Raw genomic sequence first — 21,755 nt, 5'->3', positions numbered from 1 at the left:
AAAAAAAAAAAAAAAAAAAAAAAAACCTGGGTTTTCGTTCAGCATCTAGTACAAGATGAAATTTCAGGCTTGCCACTGCTCAGTGGAATCTTATTTCGTGATTCATGTGCTAAGTGTTTGATGCCAGGATTGTTTTTTTCTGCACGTAAAGCAGATTAATGATGTCATTCTAAGGGAAATGAATCTGTCCCTTCCTTCCTACCACCTGCAGTAAATGTGTTTTGGGTTTTTTTGTTTTGTTTTGTTTTTTTAAGGAAATCTGTTTTCTAGTTAAGGATTCTTTCTGTCAGTTCAGGATGTCCACACAGAAAGCAAGGCAAGTGTCTCAGATGGTGCATCCCTTCTAAAACTGGATGGCATTTGACTCCGGCTCTTTTCAACTTACTTTGTGTGTAAGAGACAATAGGTAGGGAGCTAAAGACTAAGGACATATTACAGAGAATAATGGATGTTAGTAGAAAATATGAGAGATCAGTGGGCCCCTCAGAACACAAAGGTAGGTGATTCTAAGACTCAAAAATTTGTTTTTAAAGGACAGGTGGTAAGCAGATTAAATTAGGTAAATGTACTCTCTTTCCAAGGCAAAGTATCTACACAGCAGTGAACTACTGGAAAAGGATGAATCTCCGTACAGTCATCCTACTAGTCCACTCAAACAAACCTTAGAAATGCCATGGATGGAGTGACTTACACAACACAAACTCATTTTCCCACAGTACTGAGGGTTAAAGGTTCTAACTGCCAATCAAGGCTCTTTCTGGCCTCTTACGGAGTGCTCACGTGGTCTTTCCTAGGTGCGTGCAGGGACGGGGGACACACAGGAAAGGGAGAGAGAGAGAGAAGCCTAGGGCCAGGAGACACTCCAAGGAGCATGGACCTCATTAAACCTTAATGCTTTCCTCAGAGTTCCTGTCTCCTAACACAGTCCCCTGGGGAGGGGAGGTCTTGGCGTGCTTGACATGCTTACAGTGCTCTGTGTTCAGCAGGACGCTTCCCTTCGGATAACTGAAGTTTTCCTGGATGGCTTTCTAGCTTTCCATCCCCTGCTCTAAAATTGTTTTCTTCTTCAAGACTTCCCTGGTTTTGTTGTTTTGATAGAGGAAAGGCGAGTAAAAATGTATCACTTCGAGGGGTAGAACCCCTCAAACATCACTCAGCACACTTTGTTTGACAAGTCCACAAACAAAGTTTGAAATCCCCAAAGTTCAGATTTCATGGTGACTATTAGGTTTCGAGTCTGTGACACTAAAATGATCCAGAAGTCAGTAGTAATGATTCTGTGACTGTCTTAGTTTGGAGTTACTATTGCTGGGATGAAACACCATGACCAACTTGGGGAGGAAAGCGTTTATTTCACTCACAGTCCCAGATAACACAGAAAACAGTGAGGGCAGAGATTCCCTCAGGTTAGGAACCTGGATGCAGGAACTAATGCACATCATGGAGGGATGCTGCTTACTGGCTTGCTCAGCCTGCTTTCTTATAGAATCCAGGAACACCAGCCCAGGGAGGGCACCACCTCCCCTATTGATTACTAATTAAGAAAATGGTTTACAGCCAGATCTTTTTTTTTAATCATTTTATTTATTTACATTTCAAATGATAGCCCCCTTCCTAGTTACCCCTCTACAACCCCCTATACCCACTCTCCCCCCTTCCTTTTTGCCTCTATGAGGGTGCTCCTCCACCCACTCACTCTCCCACTCCTACCTCACTGCTCTAGCATCTCCCTACGCTTTGGCATCAAGCCTCCATAGGACCAAGGGCCTCCCCTTCCATGCATACTCTTTAGTTGGTGGTTTTTACAGCCAGTTCTTATGGAGGCATTCCCTCAGTTCAGGTTCCCTCCTTTCAGATAACTATAACTTGCATCAAGTTGACAGAAAACTAGCCAGGACAGTGGGTCAGTCTGGTTCATAATCCATGTTCCATTTCTGTAATTAGTTGGCAGGGATGTCTGTAAGTATGTTAGCCTCCACGAATTGACCAGAACATTTTGTGAGAGAATAGAGCCAGACAGTTTGCACCATTTCCTCTGTGCCAAACACAGTTTAGCCAGTGCTTACATAGCAGGCACACTGTGGAAGTCTCCAGGCACTTTCTACAAGGCAATCAGTTGTTGACCATAGAACCATTCACTGTTTTAAAGAATCACTGTGCATTTGGGGTAATTTTGCCTTAAGAAAAACTTCTAGCACTGGTATTGTTTTTAAGTCTGCACAGAGCTCCGAGTCAAGGTGTCACAATATTATGAGTCTTACCATCTGCTTAGAAGCTCAGTTTCCAATAGAAAGTCATCTTAAAGCTACCTACTGAATAACATAGTGGTTTTCCTCAGGGCTGTGGAATTTCCCCTTCCTTTTTGTTTACCGAGTTTTCTATTTATCCATTTGAACTAAGAGAAGATTGGATTGTTGCTATCATTGCAGTCAACAAATGTTCAGTAAATACTAGATGAGTGAACAGATGGGGAAAACCATTGCAGTTTCACCTTCATATCCAATTAGTGAATTGCAGGACTCTATTGTTGGAAATATTATAATTCGCATAATCAAATCTCTCTCCTAGAAGAAATTGCTTTCCCGACTGCTTATTTTTTTAAGAGTGATAACAGCCGTGTTTTGAGTGCTTGTTCTGTGCCAAACACTGTTCTAAGTACTTTGTATGAATTATTTCAGGCCAGTGCTGTAAAGGAACCCTCTAGAACAAAATTCCTATTTTAAAACAGCTTTCTGTCTAACTTCCTATTTCATAGGAAGCACATGAGGAGTGGATCTGTGTCTATGGAGTCTACAGCTGTCTTGTCATTAGATGAGGCACCCTCAAAATGCCCTCTGGGAGCATCTTACAGGCTCACTGCCCAGGCCCACACACCTTTCATCAGTTCCCATGGAGACCTACTTTGAGAGATGATGCATGTTACCAAAGAGCTTCTTTTTTAATGCTTCATGCATAAAAAGGGAGAAAGGTAGTTCCAGGATAAAGACAGCACTGTTTTCTTGTGCACAGTCTTCCTGGGAGGCATCATGACCTTCAAACACCGAATGACAGGAGTCCGAAACTGACCCAGCTCACATCTCAGCCCTGCTGACTTTAGTCCTAGGAAGGTTTATTATCATAAAGAGTTTCATTCGTTTTCTACAGTGTCCCATAGATATCCATTTTAAGGGTAGCCAAAATGGACTATCCATAGTTATAGGAGTCTGGGGAGGCATCAAGAAATGTAACCCACAAAATCTCATCATTGGGCTTAGCTGCCACCTTTCCCATCAGCAAACCTGGGGGCAGGGAAGCAAGTCTGTCTTCTTGGCTGTATTTGAGAGCCTGGTATTCACTGGTGTCTAGAGCTCCTGCATTTCAGTTTTTTTCAATTTTTTTTAAATTAAAATTCACAATTTCTCCCTTCCCTTTCCATCCTCCAACATTTTGCATGTTCCCCACAAATTCATGGCCTCTTTTTCTCTGTTATTGGTGTGTGTGTGTGTGTGTGTGTGTGTGTGTGTGTGTGTGTGTTGACTACTTGGTACTGGCTAACTAACTAGGGGGCTCACCCTTGGGGAAGACTATTTCTCCTGCTCTCAGCTTTCCTTGGCTGTCTGTACGCTGTCTGTGGGTGGGGCCCAGTGAGATTCCCAAGTTAGCTTGTCTGTTAATGTTACCCTTGTTCGGATCTTCTATTGGCAGCAGCCATATTGTTGAGGTATTATAGATGAATCGTCCCTGTCACTTCTAGGAAACACAGTCTCAGCAGATTTCCTGATCCTCTGGCTCTTACAGGCTTTCTACTCCCTCTTTTGAGATATTTATAGAGCCTTAAATGCAGGAGTTATGTTGTAGATGATAATGACAAATGATAATTTTTAAATGTGTCTCTTAGAACCTGGAGCTAAGGAGACAGCTTCTCCTGTCCATGCCCCCAAACTGCCCTTCACATCCCTTGAGTGCTATTGGGAATGCTACAAAGCACAAAAAAAAGGGGGGAGGAGATATGAGGGGACTTGGGGGAATGGATTCTTTTTGAGAAAAAAAGTATAAGCCATCTAGACAATCAAAAAACGGTTTTAGGCTCAAGATAATAAATGAAAAAATGTTTGTTCAGTGCTTAGTGTGTGCTACAGCTGAGCTTTTAATTTTTAATTCTTTTATTTGTGAATGTGTGTGTGTGTGTCTCTGTGGCAGGGGCAGTGGTATGCAGGGCCTTCAGAGTCAAGAATCACTGTATTTTTTTTTTAAACCAAGTTCAGGGGTTGAAGAGATGGCTCAGTCCTAAAGTTCCTGCCACACAAGCCTGAAGCCCTACGTGCAGATCAACACTATCCAAGTAAAAGCCCAATGCAGTGGTACACATCTGTAACTCCAGCACTGAGAGGCAGAGACGGGCAGATCTCTAGAGACCATTAACCTGCCAGCATAGCTGAATCTATGAGCTCCAGCTTCATACCCACAATAGGTTGAATTTATTACAGAACAAAGCTGGGAAGCCTAATATCACAGGTCACAAATGCCTGCTCTGTGGCATTGAGAAAAGGGACATTATAGAATGGAAAAGAAAGAGGTCACTAAGGCCTGTCCTGGAACTGGGGCCTTCTTTCAACAGGTCACTTCATCTCAGGACCCTCATCCATCAACCAAGATCTTGGATGTGAGATGCTTCCAACTCTGAAGCTCTGGAGTTGCTTCTCTTGACACCTTAAGTTCCTTTGCTGAAGGACCCTGGAGTTTGACGACTGCAGTTGGCTTTTAGGATCTATGAGCTCCCACAGAAAGCTTGTCTGACAGTTCCTCAGGGAGGTAGCCCCCTCAGCAGAGACAAACAAAAAACAAAAACAAAATCTCAGCCTCAGGATGGCATGGTTTAAAGACCTGCTTGCTGACTGTGAGGTGCACCAGTGTCTGTGGGGATGGAATGCTATCCCATGAGCATTGCAGGCACTGAGGGGCTGCCATTATAGTCTTACCCAGCATCATGCCACACTGAAGTGAGTAAGGACAAGGGAGTAAGATCTTCACTTCCAACTTGAAGCAAATAAATCCTAGCTAAAGCTGAGTTGGAGGCCAGCCCTGGCAATCCTGAGGCCGCTTTCTGTGAACCGGGGGTGAGGCCTTTCCAGCAACCAGTAAGACTAAATCTAAAAGCAGCTTATTTATAGATCCTTTTTGGATTGTTTTGTTTTCATCTTAATTCCCTCAAAGAAGAGATTGCCTTAGAGTGAGTTACCTTCGCTCTAGAATCTGGTAGCCACCCTTCACCGGCAAAAGTGAGATACTGGGTTCCTTCCAAGAAATAATGTTCAGGCTTCAGAGGTAACCTCTGGACTGGTGAATCCCTACAGCGTACATGCAAAGATGCTAAATGGATGCCACAGATCCTGCAAGTAGCCAACAGTAGGTAGGTGCCTTAGGATCATCTGTTTTTGCCTATCCTAGGCAGGAGCTCTAGATTTTCATATTGGCTCTATATGTAAAAGGAGAGGCTGCTTGAGAAATCTGGAAACCGGAGTTTGCAAGTTCTGACTCTGATGCGTGCTCTCCCCATCCTGCACTAGGGTCTGAGGGCCAGTGCACCACCCATTACTTGGGCAGCTAGTTAAAGTTGTGTGTCGTGTGTGTGTGTGTGTGTGTGTGTGTGTGTGTGTGTGTGTGTGTGTGTGTGTGTGTGTGTGTATGTTAAGCATTTCCCTATACATCCTAGGCAAACCTGCTACTCACCATATAGCCCAGACTGGCCTTGAAGAATCCTCCTGCCTCAGCTTTCAGGAGCACTAGGATTATAAGTATAAACTCCCCACCCCCCGCTGAGTAACATGTGTTCCTCTAAAGTTCTTTTATATCAGAAATTGCAAGGTCCTAAAGAGCTAGTCACTAGCCTAGGTTTGTGTAACCACACGGCTTGTACAGGACCCCAGCAGACAGCCAACCATGTTACACCTTTCTATCAGAAAATCACTTGGATTCTTTCTGGCATAGCTTGCTTTCCTTGCCTTGTTTTCTAGGGGCTTTCTTCAGACACTTTAGGAGGCAAGCATGGATCATTGCAAGGTGAAAGCTAGCATGCTACAACTCTAGTAAAGTTGGAGTTCATTGCCCTGACCTCAATGGCCTCTGGCTTGGAGCCAGGCCTTCTCCAAGCCTTGCATCTCCTGCTTAGGCAAAGATAAAATGGGCCCTGAACTCAGAACAGTGTGTTCTTCTGCTGTGTCTCTAACCAGCTTGCAAGCTGTTGCCCCTTGAGCCAAAGTGAGATTTCCCTGGCAAGAAGACAAAAAAGAATTTCTTCTGAAGTGTTCTGACAGCTTGCTCCAGAGGCCCCGCTCTCATCCATCCCAGGTTTCTAGGCTCCTTCACTTCTCTGCAGCAGGAATTCTCCCCCACCCCACCCCATGAAGAGTGGAGATTCCTGTGGCATAGCCGAAGGGACAGACTCTTCTACTCTGCTCCTGCCCTAGCAACAGCCTCCTTAAATACTGCCCATAGACCCCATACAACACAGCTAACAGTTTGCATGGACACTGGTGTGTTTAGAGCTTAAGCATCCAAACAGACAATTATTTTCTGCTATTTTCTAGTGGCCCTGCCTGCCTGGTGACTTTGTCAGATGGAGAAAAGAGCTAATCTGTAGGTTACAAGCAGAAGGTTATTGATGAAATGTCACCATCTGTTGGTGTCATTAAAATGATATGAGTCATAAAACGTTGCTTTTAGGTTTTTGGTTTTGTTTTTTTTCTCTCTCTCTCTCTCAAAAAGGATAGTTTGGAGTTTAGGGAGAAGTTGTTGTGGATGGAGATGGGGACAGAGTGGGGAGGGGAGGCTGCCCAGGAAGGAAGAGCTTGGTTAATTCATCAGATGAGCTAATTCATCTTCAGGGAAGCCAGTCCTCTGCTGGGTTAAACCCTGTATGTACATGGTATGAGGTGAGGTGCTCATGGAAGCTGGTATAGTACCTCATCTCTCCATGCCTACTTCTTGGTGCCTACTACCAGGTTGTGGACAGGAAAGTCATTCATTTGGTTGCATGAAGAAGACCTCATTGGAAGAAAACATAACAGGCCCCCAGCCTTCTTAGTCTTCACTGCCCTGTGACACACAGATAATCATTCTTGTACCCAGATGGCACCGTAGCTATGTAAGCCCATGGGGGTTGGGTTGGTTGTCTCTGTGGGTCACCTCTCCTCCAAGGATGATGGGGTAGCTAAGATCAGGGACACAGCTCCCGGGAAAGAGTAAAGACAGTGGTGGATAGAGCAACTTCTACATCACACTAAAAAATGGGTTGGAGAGGGTTTCAGTATGTGTTTGATGAACGTTTGAGTAACCAAAATACATTGTCAACTTCTTTACCTAATCCCCACAATTCTCTCCTATTTGTACTTTGTGAATTCTTACCCACTGCCACAAACATATTGTGGCACAACAGTCTTTTCCAGTATGGCTTCCAATCTGTTGTTATTGTTTTGGTTTGGTTTGGTTTTTGTTTTTGTTTTTTTTTTTTTTAAGATCTTTTGTCCATCCCTAAGGTTTACCAGTAAATAAATTAGCAGTAGTATTGCTGTGGATCTGTACATACCTAGCCATGACCTCCAGTTAAGTACTTTGTCCCTTAAGCCATCTAGCCCAAACCTTTTCCACCTTAGGAACACAGACACTGAAGGAGTCCAGCCCAGGTACTTAAAACGTGTGCAAAAGCCTGACGATGTTCTCTGTGTTCTCTAAAGGAAACGTCACTGCGAGAGCACTTACTGATATTTTTAGATCTGGTGCTCTGTCCTGCTACTGCTCTGTCTTTTCTAAACAAGCAGAAAGGGCAGCGATGGGTGGTGTCAGCAGTGCTGAGGTGATGACACTGTGGCCCCATCTCAGAGACCAATGGTCATCCTGCTGGGCAAATCCACCTTTTGTCTCTTCTTCCCCTGGGGCTTGAGAGCTGCTAAGTGCAGTAGAAGCCACCAAAACACTGGGAGCAGGCTGCCACATCAGAGACAGAGTGTTTGTACCCTGCCTCTGAGATGGCAGGCAGGGTTGATCCCCTGGTATGCTTTAGCCCTGTTTCTTTGAGTCCTAAGGCTTGTGTTTGTATAATGTGCCTTTAATGACAAATGCAATGGGTTTCGAATTCACCCCGTTGATTAAGCAGGTTAGGAACACCCATGCAGACGTGCTGAGCTTATTCTTGGGTGGGTCAGAGGTAGCTAGGACCTCTCAGGATTATCACTGAACTGTTTCTGAAGTGAGTTTTGTGTGCCTGGTGAGTTGGAGGGAAAGAGAGGAGGGGGAAAGAAAGGGGACAGCAAGAGATTTTAATTTTTTTTTTAACCTGTGTTCTTCTTCCCAAGGTGTCTGAATCACAGCTCTAGCGAAAAGGAGATGGAGGGTCACAGGTCAGCAGATAGTGTTAATCCTAAAACGGTCCTGAAGGGAGGTTGTTTTTTTAAAGGATGAGATGAATCCTATCAAAGCACATTATATGCAAATATCATAAAGAAACCCATTGTTTTTACAGTTGAATAAGTGATACAGTTGGATTAAAAAAAAAAAGTCATGAGTAATAACTACCATTGATGTTAAATAATCAGTTGATAAACATGACAGGCCATAAGATATCCCCAAGGAATGAAAAGAAACTTGTAGTGTGCTCTGGAGGGGTGGCTAGCTGCTTGTTCCTAGGCCTCAGGCTGTGACAGATGGTGTGCTCTTACAAAGGAAAGCCTTGAAAGCAACTGGGGTGGCTTAGGAAAGCTTTAGTGGGACTCAAGACGGTCGCTTGCTCTGCGGTCTTGCCGCTTGTGGCCCTGTGACTCCCCTTGTCTGCCTGCTTATATCTGTCCTCTTGCTCTACAGAAGGCCACAGAGACTGCGGAGGAAGAAGACGACCAGCCCCTCAGCTTGTCCTGGCCGGCCAACACCCGGAAGCAGGTCACCTTCCTAATCGTTCTTCCCATTGTGTTCCCGCTCTGGATCACCTTACCTGACGTCCGCAAACCTGTGAGTGAACCCCTGTGGAAACAGCTCCCTTGTAAAAACCGCGGTAGCCACCATAGTCTGTTTCCAGTTGGGTTTAAGGAGAAGGGCATGTATGCCTCTTCTCAGACATCCCTGAAACTCCAATCACAGCGATTGTTCAGTGAGTAAGAAACGTGAACCACCCCAGAAACTAGAAGTGTGAAACCACCATTTTATTCTGCTCATGGATCCTGTGGGACAGGAATTGAAGTGGGTATACTGGGGATGGTTTATCTCTACCCCAGGCAGATCTCTGTGAGTTCAAGGCCAGCCTGATCTACATATTAAGTTCTGGGACAGCCAGGGATATGTAGAGAGAGCCTGTATCATTTTACAAAGGGAGAGAAAGGTGGTGGCATTCACCTGGAGGCAAGAAACATGACTCAGTAGTTAAACACACATGGTGCTTTTGCAGAGGACCTAAGTTCAGTTCTCAGAAACCACTGTAAGTGGCTCACAGCCACTTGTAACTCCAGCTCTGGGAATGCCTTCTTCAGGATTCTGAGGGGACCAGCAGGCAGGTGTGTCCAAACTCAGATATAGACACATACATATATACACAATTTTCAAAAATTAAATCATAAAAGAAAGTTGACCTGGGATCTATACCAGTGTCATGTGCCATATGAATCTCTTAATGAGAAAAATGTCAAAGAACTCAAAACCACTATAGCGATTTTCTCATAAGGAGTGCAACTCAAGGTCCAAACAGGAATGCAACTCTGTATTTCCTTGAATTTTCTTTTTTTTTTTAATTTTCTTTTAGCTATATATTGGATTTAAAAAATAATTTAAAGAATTGCAAATGCCTACATATATGATATTCCTCCTACAATTTTATTGCCATCACTATAACCAATATTATTATTTAAGATTGTCAGATGTCACAGGCTGTGAGCGCCATACCATTAGCAAAATGCAACCCAAGTGCAGACTAAGCAAAGGAACATTCTCTCCCAGGGCTGGTAAACTCAGATCTTGAACCATTAATGTTTGCCCTGGAAGTGGAAACGGTAATGAGAACAATAGGGCACGGACATCAACACACATATGACGGAAGCATGTACCTATTGTGCATCAGATTCTGCACAGATATTTTCAACAGACTACATTGTGGGATCTCCAGAAGCATCTACAGTAGGATATACATGTATTATTGGTGAAAGAAAAAATATCAGCTCAGGACCCCCAAGACCAAGTTCTCAGCCAGTTCAGATGAGATTTATTTGCCCCAGAAGGGCAAAGGGCAGGGAATAAGAAACAAGGACATGAAATAGAGGATGAAGACGAAGGGGACGGAACAAGGGAGAAGTTGTAGGGATGTTTATCCCAAGGGGAATGGGCAAAAGACTCCCTCTGGCTAGAGAGGAAACAGACCAGCACACAGGAAAATGGCAGTTTATAAAGTTACAAGGGGAAACCCTGTGTTAGGATGAAGTATTTAATTTTAATTGGGCCTATAAATTAGGAGGCTTTTGAATGCTGGACTTCAGTATTTTGATATCTGAGCCTTGGTAGTCAGCCTCAGGAGGAGGAAGTAGCCAAATAAGGGAATAGACCTTGGGTGGGTCAGCTTTAGAAATATAATCTAGTGGGCTTTAGCAAGGCAGAGGGGATGGGAGAGGAGGGCAAGAGCTGCCAGAGCCATGCTCACCAGCCTTTGAGGGCAGGTTGCATGGTGAGGAGAGTCCCACGCAGCTCCATTTTCTCATCAGTCAGTCTTATCATGATTGAGCTGTGAGATGTGATAGTTAATCCTCACTGTGGACTCAACTGGACTGAGAATCACCTAGAAGACTTGTGAGACACACCTGTGGGTAGATCTTCGAAGGTGTTTCATGGAAGATTAATGTAAAGGGACAGAACTGCCACAGAGGTAGATGGAATAAAAGGGAGAAGAGAAGGCCACCTAAGCCCCAGCATTTATTTCCTCTCTGCCTTTCGCCCACTTGAAGTGAAGAACAGCCCTACCATGCACTTCTGCTCCCAAGATGCTCTGCCCAAGGGCACAGAGCAGAGCAACAATTGCCTCTCTCATTAGCCAGGTAGCCTCTGGACCATATCACATTTCACCATGCAGCCTGCCCCCAAGGACTGACGGAGCTTGCTTTCTCTGTTAGTCTCACTTCTAACTGCTGTGACCGGCTACCTGGCAGAAGCAGCCTAAGGAAAGAAGGCTGGATTTTGGCTTGTGGTTTTAAAAGGGTAAATGCCATCAGGTCTGGAAAGCATGGCTGATTGACATGAGGCAGCTGGTCATGTGACACTCACAGTAAAGAGCAGAGAGAGGTGAATACTAGTGCCCACCAATTTCCTTCTGTTCACCCAGTTGGGGTCCCCATAGGATGCTGTCACCCACATTCAGGGTGAGCTTCCTCTTCTAAGCTACTCCTCCTTGGGTGTACCCTCAAAGACAAACCCAGAGGTATCTCTCCTATGTGATTCCAAATCCTGTCAAGACAACGAAGATTTACCCATCACCTTCCTTGCTTCCCCAAGCATCAGCCACAATATGAAATGGATCGTTTTCTGTCTTTTTCTAGGTCCAGTATGCTATTCCAAGCAGAAATGAGACCACCAAGGGAACATTTAGTCATGTTCAGATTTCCTCAGCAAATATTCAGCACTAAGGACCACATAGGCCCTTAAAGAGTGTAATAACACAAAATTCATAGTTTAATAACTAAACCAAGGTATGCTCACTGTGCTGGGTAGTTGTTTTATGTCAACTTGATACAAGCTAAAGCTGTCTGAGAGGAGGGAACCTCAGATGAGAAAATGCTTTCATCAATGGAGCTATAGGAAAACCTGTAGAGCATTTTCTTAATCAGTGATTGATGGAGGAGGGTCCAGTCCATTTTGGTGCTGCCATTCCTGGGCTAGTGATCCTGAGTTCTCTGGAAAAAAGCAGGCTGAGCAAGCCACGGTGAGCAAGCCAGTAAGCAGCATTGCTCCATGGCATCTGTGTTAGCTCCTGCCTCCAGGTTCCTGCCCTGGTCGACTTCCTGTCCTGACTTCCTTTAATAATCCACAGTAAGGTGGAAGTATAAGCCACATAAACCCTTTTCTCCTCAAGTTACTTTTCGTCAGAGTGTCTCATCATAGCAATAATGACCACAAGTAAAAAAAAAAAACACTTACATAGAACTCAAAGCGAGATTCATAGCAATAGTAAAAGGAGACTAGAACCTCGGCCAGGCTGTGCTCACTCCGCTGCACTGACTATGGGAGTTTGTTCCCTCTCTCTTATCTTACAGGATCAACCTTGGGAAATACATTTCTCCAGGCCCCGTTTTTGTCAACTGTTAATAAAGGTTTCTAAGATCTCTAGATGCCCTACCAGCCTTGGCATTCTGTAATTGAGAAAAGCAAAACTAAAGAGATCAGCCTCAATACAGTATGGCAGAAGGAGACGGTATACCCCAGCTTGGCCGAGATAGTCTCATCTTACTCTGAAAGCGTACTGGTTGGAAGACAAACTATGTGGACATACAAGAGGCCCAAATGAAATAAACCTCACCCGAAGATACACAAGACATTAAGAGGTTTCCTGGTCATATTTATTACAGGGGAGTTTTATTAGTAGATTATTTCTTATGTCAGTTTTCCTTTTGCTATGTAACACACCATCTCAAACTCGACTTAAAACAGGTATTTCAGCCCATGATTCTGAAGATGGGAAGTTTACACTAGCCTCAGCTGGCCCATTCTCCTGGGAGCAGGTTGCCATAGGAACCTCTCAACTGAAGCAGCTTATATCCAACAAGGTCTCTAATCTTTAAGTAGTCTGGTCTGGACTTACTCACAGGATAGAAAAGGATCAAGAACTATAAGAATGAAAACTCCAAAAACCCTCCTGAGATCTAGTTAGGAATTTGACTCCATCACTGCCAGCATATTTTGTTGATTAAAGCCAGTATAAAGCCAGCCCAGACCTCAGAGAAGATAAAGAGAGGTCACCTATTCATAGGAAAGGCAGAGTGTCTTAGTTTGGGACTCCATTACTATGAAGAGATACCATGACCAAGACAACTCTTATAAAGGACATTTAACTGGGGCCTGCTTACACTTTCAGAGGTTGGGTCCATTAGCATCATGGAAGGAAGCAAGGCAGCATACAGGCAGACATGGCACTGGAAGAGCTGAGAGTTCTCCATCTTTATCCAGAGTCATCCAGAAGGAGACTGTCTTCCATGCAGCTGGGAGCAGGGCCTCAAAGCCTCCCCCTCAGTGACACACTTCCTCCAACAAGGCCATACCCACTCCAACAAGGCCACACCTCCTAATAGTGCCACTCCCTGGGCCAAGCATATTCAAACCACCACACTGAGTAATGGACTAGCAGCTGGGGGAAAGGGTGCCTTTGTTTTAGTCCTGCAACAGACCTTATGTATGTCCACAAAGGCCACAGGAGGTAATAGCTTGGGATAAGGAAAAGAATAGGAAAATTAACAAATATTTGCTGCTCTTTAGGACCTACCATCTCTGTTTCTTCAGTAGTTGTTTTTTTTTTTTTTAATTCTTCATGGAGATGAAAATCCCAAAGCTTACCAATAATTATAGAGAAAGCATGATTGTATAGTTCTAATTTCAGAATAAATATTACTCCCACATGTTTTTATTCCCACGTCATTTCTATGCAAATTTTATGCCTATGTTTATTGAATATTGCATACTTTCCACTCAGACACTAAGTAGAAGCCTCACAGTTACAGTTTTCTTAAATTAACAGCTTTGTTTGAAAAGGGAAAGGGCTAAAGTGTAATCCTTGATGAGAAACATACCTTTGAAGGAAACTGAAAACAATAAACAATAAAACACCTAATGTTGTTTTCTCCCATGGCCTAAGATGGATGTTCATACAAAGGAGGAGCATAGCTCTTGAGACAGTAAAATATGATCCACTGGAGCTGGGAAGGAGGCTGAGCATCCAGCTAGAGGTTTGCAGGTTCCGTCATCTATTCATTCACTGGGTTTTTATTGATTGTCTAGCAGGAGCCAAACATGATGTAGAGAGAATGAAGTGATGGAGACCCAGGGAGGGTTAGTGGTTTGTTCAGTCACACTCAGCAACTTAAGAGAAAAGCCAAGACTCCATCATACCAGGCATCCACAGTCATTGCACCTCCCCAGGGATCGGCCTCCTCCCTTCTCAAGAACTGCAATAAAGACAATAGTGTACAGACACAACTGGAATTATTATCTGAGTACTTTTTATGTCCTCAGGAGCTTTGCCCAACTTTTTGGGTACATGAATCTTCAGAACATTTAGATTAGTGCTGCATTTTACAAACGAAGAAACCAAAACTTAAAGAGGTTGGACAGTTTTTTTTTTCTAAGTGAAAAATCCCTGCTCAGTTGGGAGCAGAGATTTCAACCTCCGTTATCTTAACCCAGTGGCCATGTTTTCATCTTATTAGGATTGTTGTGGAAAACTTCTTAAATGTATACTTCCAGAGCTAGCAAGATGGCTCAGCAGGTGAAGGCAATTGCTACCAAGCCTTTTGGCCTAAACTTGATTCCCAGGACCCACATGTAGAAAGAGTCAACAGTCCCCCACAAGTTGTTCTCATACCTTCACACACACACACACACACACACACACACACACACACACACACTAAATAAATAAATGAACAGATAAATAAATATATAAATGTAAAAAATGTATGCTTCAATCCAGGCTTAATGACAAGTTCCTGTACCACCGCTACTCAGAAGACCAAAGCAAGACAATTATAAATTTGAAAACACCCTGGGCTACCTAGCAACACCCCCATCCCTTCCACCCAAAGTATATTCTTCAGGACATGGCACAAAGTAGATGCTCAGTGACTATTAAATTTAGAACAGCAAGGACATGGCCTGTTTGCTCAGCCAGCTATTGTCCGGTGACATTTTTGAAACCAATATCACACTGCTCTACTAAAAGCGTCTAATGGGAACATTAGCTGTCAATTAGGTACCTAACCATTACATTGGAAACAAAATGGACAGCACATGGACACAATTTGCTCATTTGCTAATTGGTATGAAGCCTATCCTAACAGATGTCAAAATGAACCACCATTACTGACTATAGCCTAATGTGTTAGACCTTGGTTTTTAGGGCTATTTTCTCTCTTCCAATGGGGCTGGTAACCTAATACCTGTACAGATGCTCCAGGGCAGTGATATCCAGAATGAAAACATGGAGTCCAAATGAAGAGAATGGTCCAGACCAAAATGAGGAAGGGATTTCGTGGGTTGTGAGACTGGGCATGGTAAGGCAGTGTGACAGAGAAACAATTAGCCAAGCTGCTCGTGCAGCAAGGGTTGCAACTTCCGAAGCAAGAACAATATGGGAGGCTGGGAAGGCAGATGGCCAAACAGCTGGAGCACTGGCCCCTTCCTGGATGCTTTTTTTAATTTTCTGACGTTGGGAATAGATCCTGGCGTGATGATGATGATGTTGATAATGATGATGATGATGATGCTTACGCTGCCTGTGGCTGTGTGTATTTTGAGCAGTTTTGGCCCTGTTTTCTTCAGGAAGTGTTAGGCACACATACTGTGTAGTCAGCTGACCTGAATTTTATCTCTAGTTGAATATCTGTATACAAAGTAGGTACCCAGGTGGTGGTGGCACAAGCCTTTAATCCCAGCACTTGGGAGGCAGAGGCAGGTGGATTTTTGAGTTCAAGGCCAGCCTGGTCTACAGAGTGAGTTCCAGGACAGCCAGGGCTACACAGAGAAACCCTGTCTCCAAAAATCCAAAAAAAAAAAAAAAACCAAAAAAAAAAAAACCAAAGTAGGTACCCAATCTTTACCTGCTCCTGGTAAATGATGAGGATCCTGAACTTCACCAAAGAATATTTGTTTTTCGAATAAACCTCTAATTCAACACTTGGTGCTTTTTGATGCCTATTAATTATTAATTGGTATTCTGATTAAGAATCTTAAGTATCAAATATTGAATTGGGCAGGTTCTCACTAATGGATTGGTTTCCATTGGGTTCCTTTCATCCCTAGTCTCACCCTGGCTTTGTCCATTTGGCTGGGAATTTTCTACAGTTCAGTGTTATAAGGGAATCTTAGTATTTTGATTCTGACTGATGGTGTCATCTCCATGAACAGACAGGCAAATGGGGACATTTTAAAATGTATTAAGTGAAAAATAAGGGAAAGTATATGTTTAGTAAATATATAAGCTGGAAATAGAACAGCCTGTGAGGATGCTCCAGGGTGCAAGGTATGGATGCCTCGGCATAAAGTAGATAATAGCTCTCTGTGCTTCTCAATGCACATGCAGAATCCTGATCTAGTTGCTACTGGAGTCAGGGGTAGCCTTATGTGGCAATCATTGCCTGTCTCTGCCTATGACAGAGCATGACCCTGGGAGACCGAAACCTGCATCCTGAAACAATAACTAGCCATCAGAAGGAAAAGGCTGGGAAGTCCCGTCAGCTCAGGGCCCCACCTGGGCAAGCTTGGTGTCTTCTCTGGTGTGGGAGCTTATCTCAGGAATCCAGTTCCCAGCCTTCAAGCAATCTGCTTTGGGAATCGAAGGTGTAGGCTCCACTTTGGGGGGAGGGGAAACAAGTGTTTTCCCCCATCACCCACTGAAGTGCTCAGGGCTCTAGGAGAGACCAGAGTCCTTATCCAAAATATTTTCTTCTAAAGAAAAAGAAGCATAGGGAAGCATTTAAGGATGATATTTGGCCTGTTCAATGAGGCATGATGCCCTCTCCTGACTGAGCATGCCCTTTGGTCTTAACAATCACCCCAGAGAATGCTCCTCTGAAAAGCAGCAGCCATCGGAAGGGAGAAAAAAAGATTCTTGTAAAGTCTAAGCTCTATCTGAATGATAGTAAAAAGACTTACTCTAAGCTCAAAATTAACAAAGAGAACACAACAAGCCTTGTCTGGAACCACAAACTACCACTGTGCTTCAAACTTAAAAGACTGTCATACACAAGCTTATTTTTTTCCTTCTGATGAACCTTCAAATTCCACAGCAGAGTGGGCTCTGTGGCTGGCCTGAGCCAGCTCCTCAAACAGCTGAGGCTCCCCCTGTTTACATCAACCGAAGGAGCCACTGCCCTGAACTGGGTGACATTATCAAAGCACAGTGTGTGTTTTTCTCAGCATAGAAAGCTTTGAAATCAAGAGCATTGGCAAGAAGGGGTGGTAGGCTCTCAAACAGCATTCTGTTGTCTAACTAAGCATGGCCCTTGTTTTCCATCAAGGAAATCAACAGAAACTAGTTCAGCGCAAACCACTATTTCCCAGGAATGGGATTAAGTAAGAAATATTGTGTTTATTATGTGTTTGTTGGGTTGGTTGTTATTTATTCCATGTGATCAGAAACAACTGGCAGGAGTTGGTTCTCTCCTTTCCCTACACGGGTCATAAGGAGAGAACACAGGTTGTCTGCCTTGTCAAGCAGGCACCTTTACCCACTCAGGCTACCCTGTTGGTCCTGAAAGACTACATTTCTGAGTGCCTGATTTTTGACTGATGTTCTGAGGGAACTCTGAGTGTTCTCACCCTGTACAAGCCCAAGATGACACAAAGTCCAGTGTCATAAGAATGAGACTTGTAGTAAAGATCAGACTGGCACACCAGTGGAAACACATTCCCAAGAATGTGCCTGACCTTCTCCTCACCCTTAGAGATCGCTCTGATTGGACACCTCCACCTCTGTCCACTCCAACTGATGTGTGAGGTCAGTGACCAGAAACTAGCCATCACCATCCATCTGTAGAGATGGCTTTCCTGATAATTCATGGGACTCTAAGCTGAATTAATTTATTTTCAACCTTCCTAATCCTTCCCAATTTTTCTTCCATATAGTCAGTCACATAAGGGGTTTGGCATGTAGCTTATTATGACACATGGTTTGCCAGCAGCAGATTCTGATGGCCTGATTCTGGAGAACTTGGAAGCAAACTAAAAAAGGGTAGGGGAAGAGATAGAGGGAAGATGCAAGATATTTGACGGGAGAAATGACATAATCCAGACCTTATAAAGGGCAGGGGGAGAGGGTAGTGGGCATCTAGCTCCAGGCATAAACTGACATTCTCAAGTGGCCTCCAGAACCTAGCACAGTGGCTCACGTCACAACACTTTAAAGGCTGGGCAGGAAATTAGGATCTGAGGCCACCCTGAGCTACATAGTGAATTCTGGGCTGTCTAGGCTATCCTAGGGTATGAGACCTTGTCTCAGAGGGAGAAGTGGGGAGAGGAGGAGGAGGAAGGAAGGGAGAGAGAAAGATGTCTTTCTGAGTTCTACAGCCATTCAGCTTCCACTGATTTTAATTTCCTAGAATGAATTTTTCCTCTCCCAGGTTGATGATGGAGGGGAAGGTGCCATCCTTTGATTGGTAATCCTGCCAAGAGGGAAGAATATGAAAGAAACCATGGCAATGGCAAAGATGGCTCCAACACAGCCCAAAAGGTGCCATGGAAGCAACACTGACCCTCTCCGCTCTGCTTGTCTTGTAGGCTTCCAGGAAGTTCTTCCCTGTCACATTCTTCGGCTCCATCACTTGGATCGCTATTTTCTCATACCTGATGGTGTGGTGGGCACACCAGGTAAGACTGCACGGCCCCTCATCTGCCTTATTGGTCTCTAGTCTTGGCTGTCAAGGGGTTAATCGGTGTGTTCGCCTTTTGAAATGGTTACAATATTGAATGTAGTACAGACAAGGTATATTTCAGGAGACAATTTTCTTATTCTCCAGGCTCATCTTCGTGGTCAGAAATCAAATCAGCAGGGCTGTTGTTAGACAGCTTTATAAAGGCAGGCAAGCCTGGCTGCGTGTTTCTCACCTCAGGCCTGGCTGAGGAAAGTCAAGATTCTGTCTACCTCAGTGTCTTCATTTTGTCTTGAGCAAGCAACTCAGCATAGCTGTCTCCAGCTCTCTCTTTCTCTCTGTCTCCATCTCTTTTTCCCCCAATAGATAGACAGACAGACAGACAGACAGACAGACAGACAGACAGACAGATAGATATCTGCGTGTGTGTGTGTGTGTGTGTGTGTGTGTGTGTGTGTGTATGTTATATGCATGTGTGCACATGTGCAAATCCATGTGGTAGTCATAGGAAGTTCTCTCTATTGTCCTTTATCATTCCCTACCTTTATATAGCCTGGAGACAGTGTCTCTCCACTAAACCTATAGCTTGCCATTTTCAGCTAGGCTGGCAGGTAGCAAGCCCCAGTGTTCTTCCTGTCCCCACCCCAAGCTCCTATGCTGGGGTGACAGGCCTTTTCACATGGATACCTTGGATCTGAACTCAGGTCCTCATACCTGTGCAGTATCTGTTCTTGCCCACTGAGCTACCTCCTCAACCCTCACCAGCCTTTTAATTATTTATGTATTTATGTATTTACATGTATGTGCCAGGAGAGGACATCAGATGGCTTTACAGATAGTTGTGAGCCACCATGTGGTTGCTAGGAATTGAACTTAGAACCTCTAGAAGAGCAGCTAGTATTCTTAACTGCTGAGCCATCTCACCAGCTCCCTCACCAGCCTTTTAACAATGGTTATTAAGAGAAGGTCCCAAAGACAAAATGCTCTTCCTTGAGCTTCAGTGAAGAGAGGGAGTAGAGAGAGAGAGAGAGAGAGAGAGAGAGAGAGAGAACATAATGATGTATATCATTCTTGTCATTTTAACTCAGTACCAGTCATAATGCTAACCCCAAGATATCATGGCAGAATTACTGCTTGAAGACATGAATGAGTGTTTTCAAACTTCCATTCTCAAAGATGAGAGTAGGAACCATTCATTATTTTTTGAGTATGTGCTCCATGCTGGGCAGTTCATGTCCCTTTGTCTTTTTAGTCTTGTTTTTTTAATCCTGTACATAGATTTGGAGGGAATGATCATCATCTGCAATCTCCAGATAAAGGAATTGATTGAGTTTAAAGCTGATAAGAAAAGTAGCCAAGCAGCCAGGCATGGTAGCACATGTTTGGAATCCTAGCTATTGAAAGGTAAAGGCGGGAGAATAGTGACACTGCGACTAGCCTCATCTGAGACTTGAGAGGTATCCTGGGCTGCAGGATGCGCGCCTGTGTTCTTGGCCAGGCCACCTTGCTTCTCTCCAGTCTTGTGCTCTTCTGTTGGGAATGGCATTCAAACTCCAAACATAAATAGTGTGTTGTTAAATGGTTGCTGCAACAGCATTCCCTCTGAGAATTTAAATTATTAAGAATGTGTTAAATCAGTTGCAACTTACTTAGGGTTAATTTAATCATTTAGTCAAGGAGAAGGAGACCATTGAATGCAAACTGGGCATGCCTATTTACCAGGGTGATCACCAGCAGGAGTGGATCCTCCATGCCCCTAGCAGCATGCTAAAGAACCTACGGCAAACAGCTTCTTAACCTGTTTTTTTCTTAAACCTCTTCTTCCCCAAGAAATATTTTACACAACCCCAGAAATTATCACCCTATAAAACAAATACACAAGTCAAGCATTTGCTGGTGGTAAAATCATGAAGAAATTTATTTTAAAACAGGTCTTTGGTGTGTATGTAACTTTATCATTTGTTAAAGATGAAAGCGGATTCTCACACTTCTCTGAGTGATGTGCTCGTTTGTTGCTGTGTAAAGAATGAAATCTTAGAAGAATATTTGATGCTGCAGGAAATGGCATCGTCAGAGTTGATCATTAATTGCCTGAGAACAGTGCATCACACAAATACGCAGTACAATATAGGACAGGTCTGTTTAGAATGACATCAGAAGTGGCTAGAAAGTCTGCCCTGATCCAAAGCTAGATAGCATTTATTTAACTTTTGTTTTCCCCTGTCTTATGTATTGGGCAGAAAGGAGCATGCACATGCCACAGCACATGTATGAGTATCAGGGGACAATATGCAGAGTCACTTCTTTCCTGACACCATGGGCTCTGGGTATGGGGTCTCCAGGCTTGGGAGCAAGTGCCTTTGCTCTCTGAGCCAAGCCCAGGAGCCTCTCATTGAACTACTTTTTCAGGTCAAGTCAGCAACCCAGACAGCGATTTGTATAACCTAATATTCTAACTCAGTATTGTCCTCAGTAAGGATGTTGCTTGTATGCGGGTTACTTTTTTCTTTTGGGGGAGGGTTTATTGACATGTATTAGTATGTATGGGGCAGGGCAGGTAGAATCACCGAATTGCTTCTCTTCTTTCACCATGTGGGTTCTGAATATCTAACTCAGGTTCCAGGCTTGGTGACAAGTGCCTTTACCTGCCATGGAGCTTACCTTCTAATGGGGGAAGGGCAGTGAATCTGTATGCCTGGGGGACTAAGTCAGCTCAGTGGACTTCGAGCAGACTGACAAAATAAACTACTTTCTATTGTGCCTTTAAGTTACCAGGAACCAAGAGATTATGTAGTTATAAATCAAACAGAGACTTAGAAAGAAGTGTTCTATTCCCTAAAACCATTTATTCCTGTGTGTTATTTTGCCCATTAAATGTTTCAGAAATGCTGTGGATGTCATATAGGAAAACATTGGAAAGCATTGTCTAACATTTTTTGAGACCAATAATTCACCAGCACCAGAAAGCATATAATGTTCTTTAAAGTCCCCACAAAACAAGGTGTTCGAGGAAACAAAGGAAATAATGTGTGGTGGCTTACAGTCACTGTCCCAGAACTCAGAAGGTAGACAGAAGCAAGAGGATCCTGAGTTCAAAGCTAGCCTAGACTACATAGTGGGATGGTGTCTCAAAGAATCCATGGCTGAGTGTATGTTTTAATGGTAGACTGATTGCCTAGC

General features: G+C 43.8%; 1 protein-coding gene across 4 annotated transcripts in view; it reads left to right on the top strand.

Moving 5' to 3' along the window:
• The window catches only part of Slc24a2 (solute carrier family 24 member 2), a 258,730-nt gene that overhangs the window by 222,550 nt on the left and 14,425 nt on the right, over positions 1 to 21,755 (top strand). For all 4 annotated transcript variants that reach the window (XM_031377816.1, XM_031377817.1, XM_031377815.1 and 1 more), the window contains 2 exons: positions 8,836 to 8,979; positions 18,484 to 18,573. In XM_031377816.1, coding sequence (XP_031233676.1) covers positions 8,836 to 8,979; positions 18,484 to 18,573 — 234 coding nt within the window. The remainder of the gene's footprint in view (positions 1 to 8,835; positions 8,980 to 18,483; positions 18,574 to 21,755) is intronic.

Source organism: Mastomys coucha, unplaced genomic scaffold (assembly GCF_008632895.1).
Source record: "Mastomys coucha isolate ucsf_1 unplaced genomic scaffold, UCSF_Mcou_1 pScaffold18, whole genome shotgun sequence".
In the NCBI taxonomy this organism is placed as follows: domain Eukaryota; kingdom Metazoa; phylum Chordata; class Mammalia; order Rodentia; family Muridae; genus Mastomys; species Mastomys coucha.
This window is presented reverse-complemented; position numbering and strand designations above follow the sequence as displayed.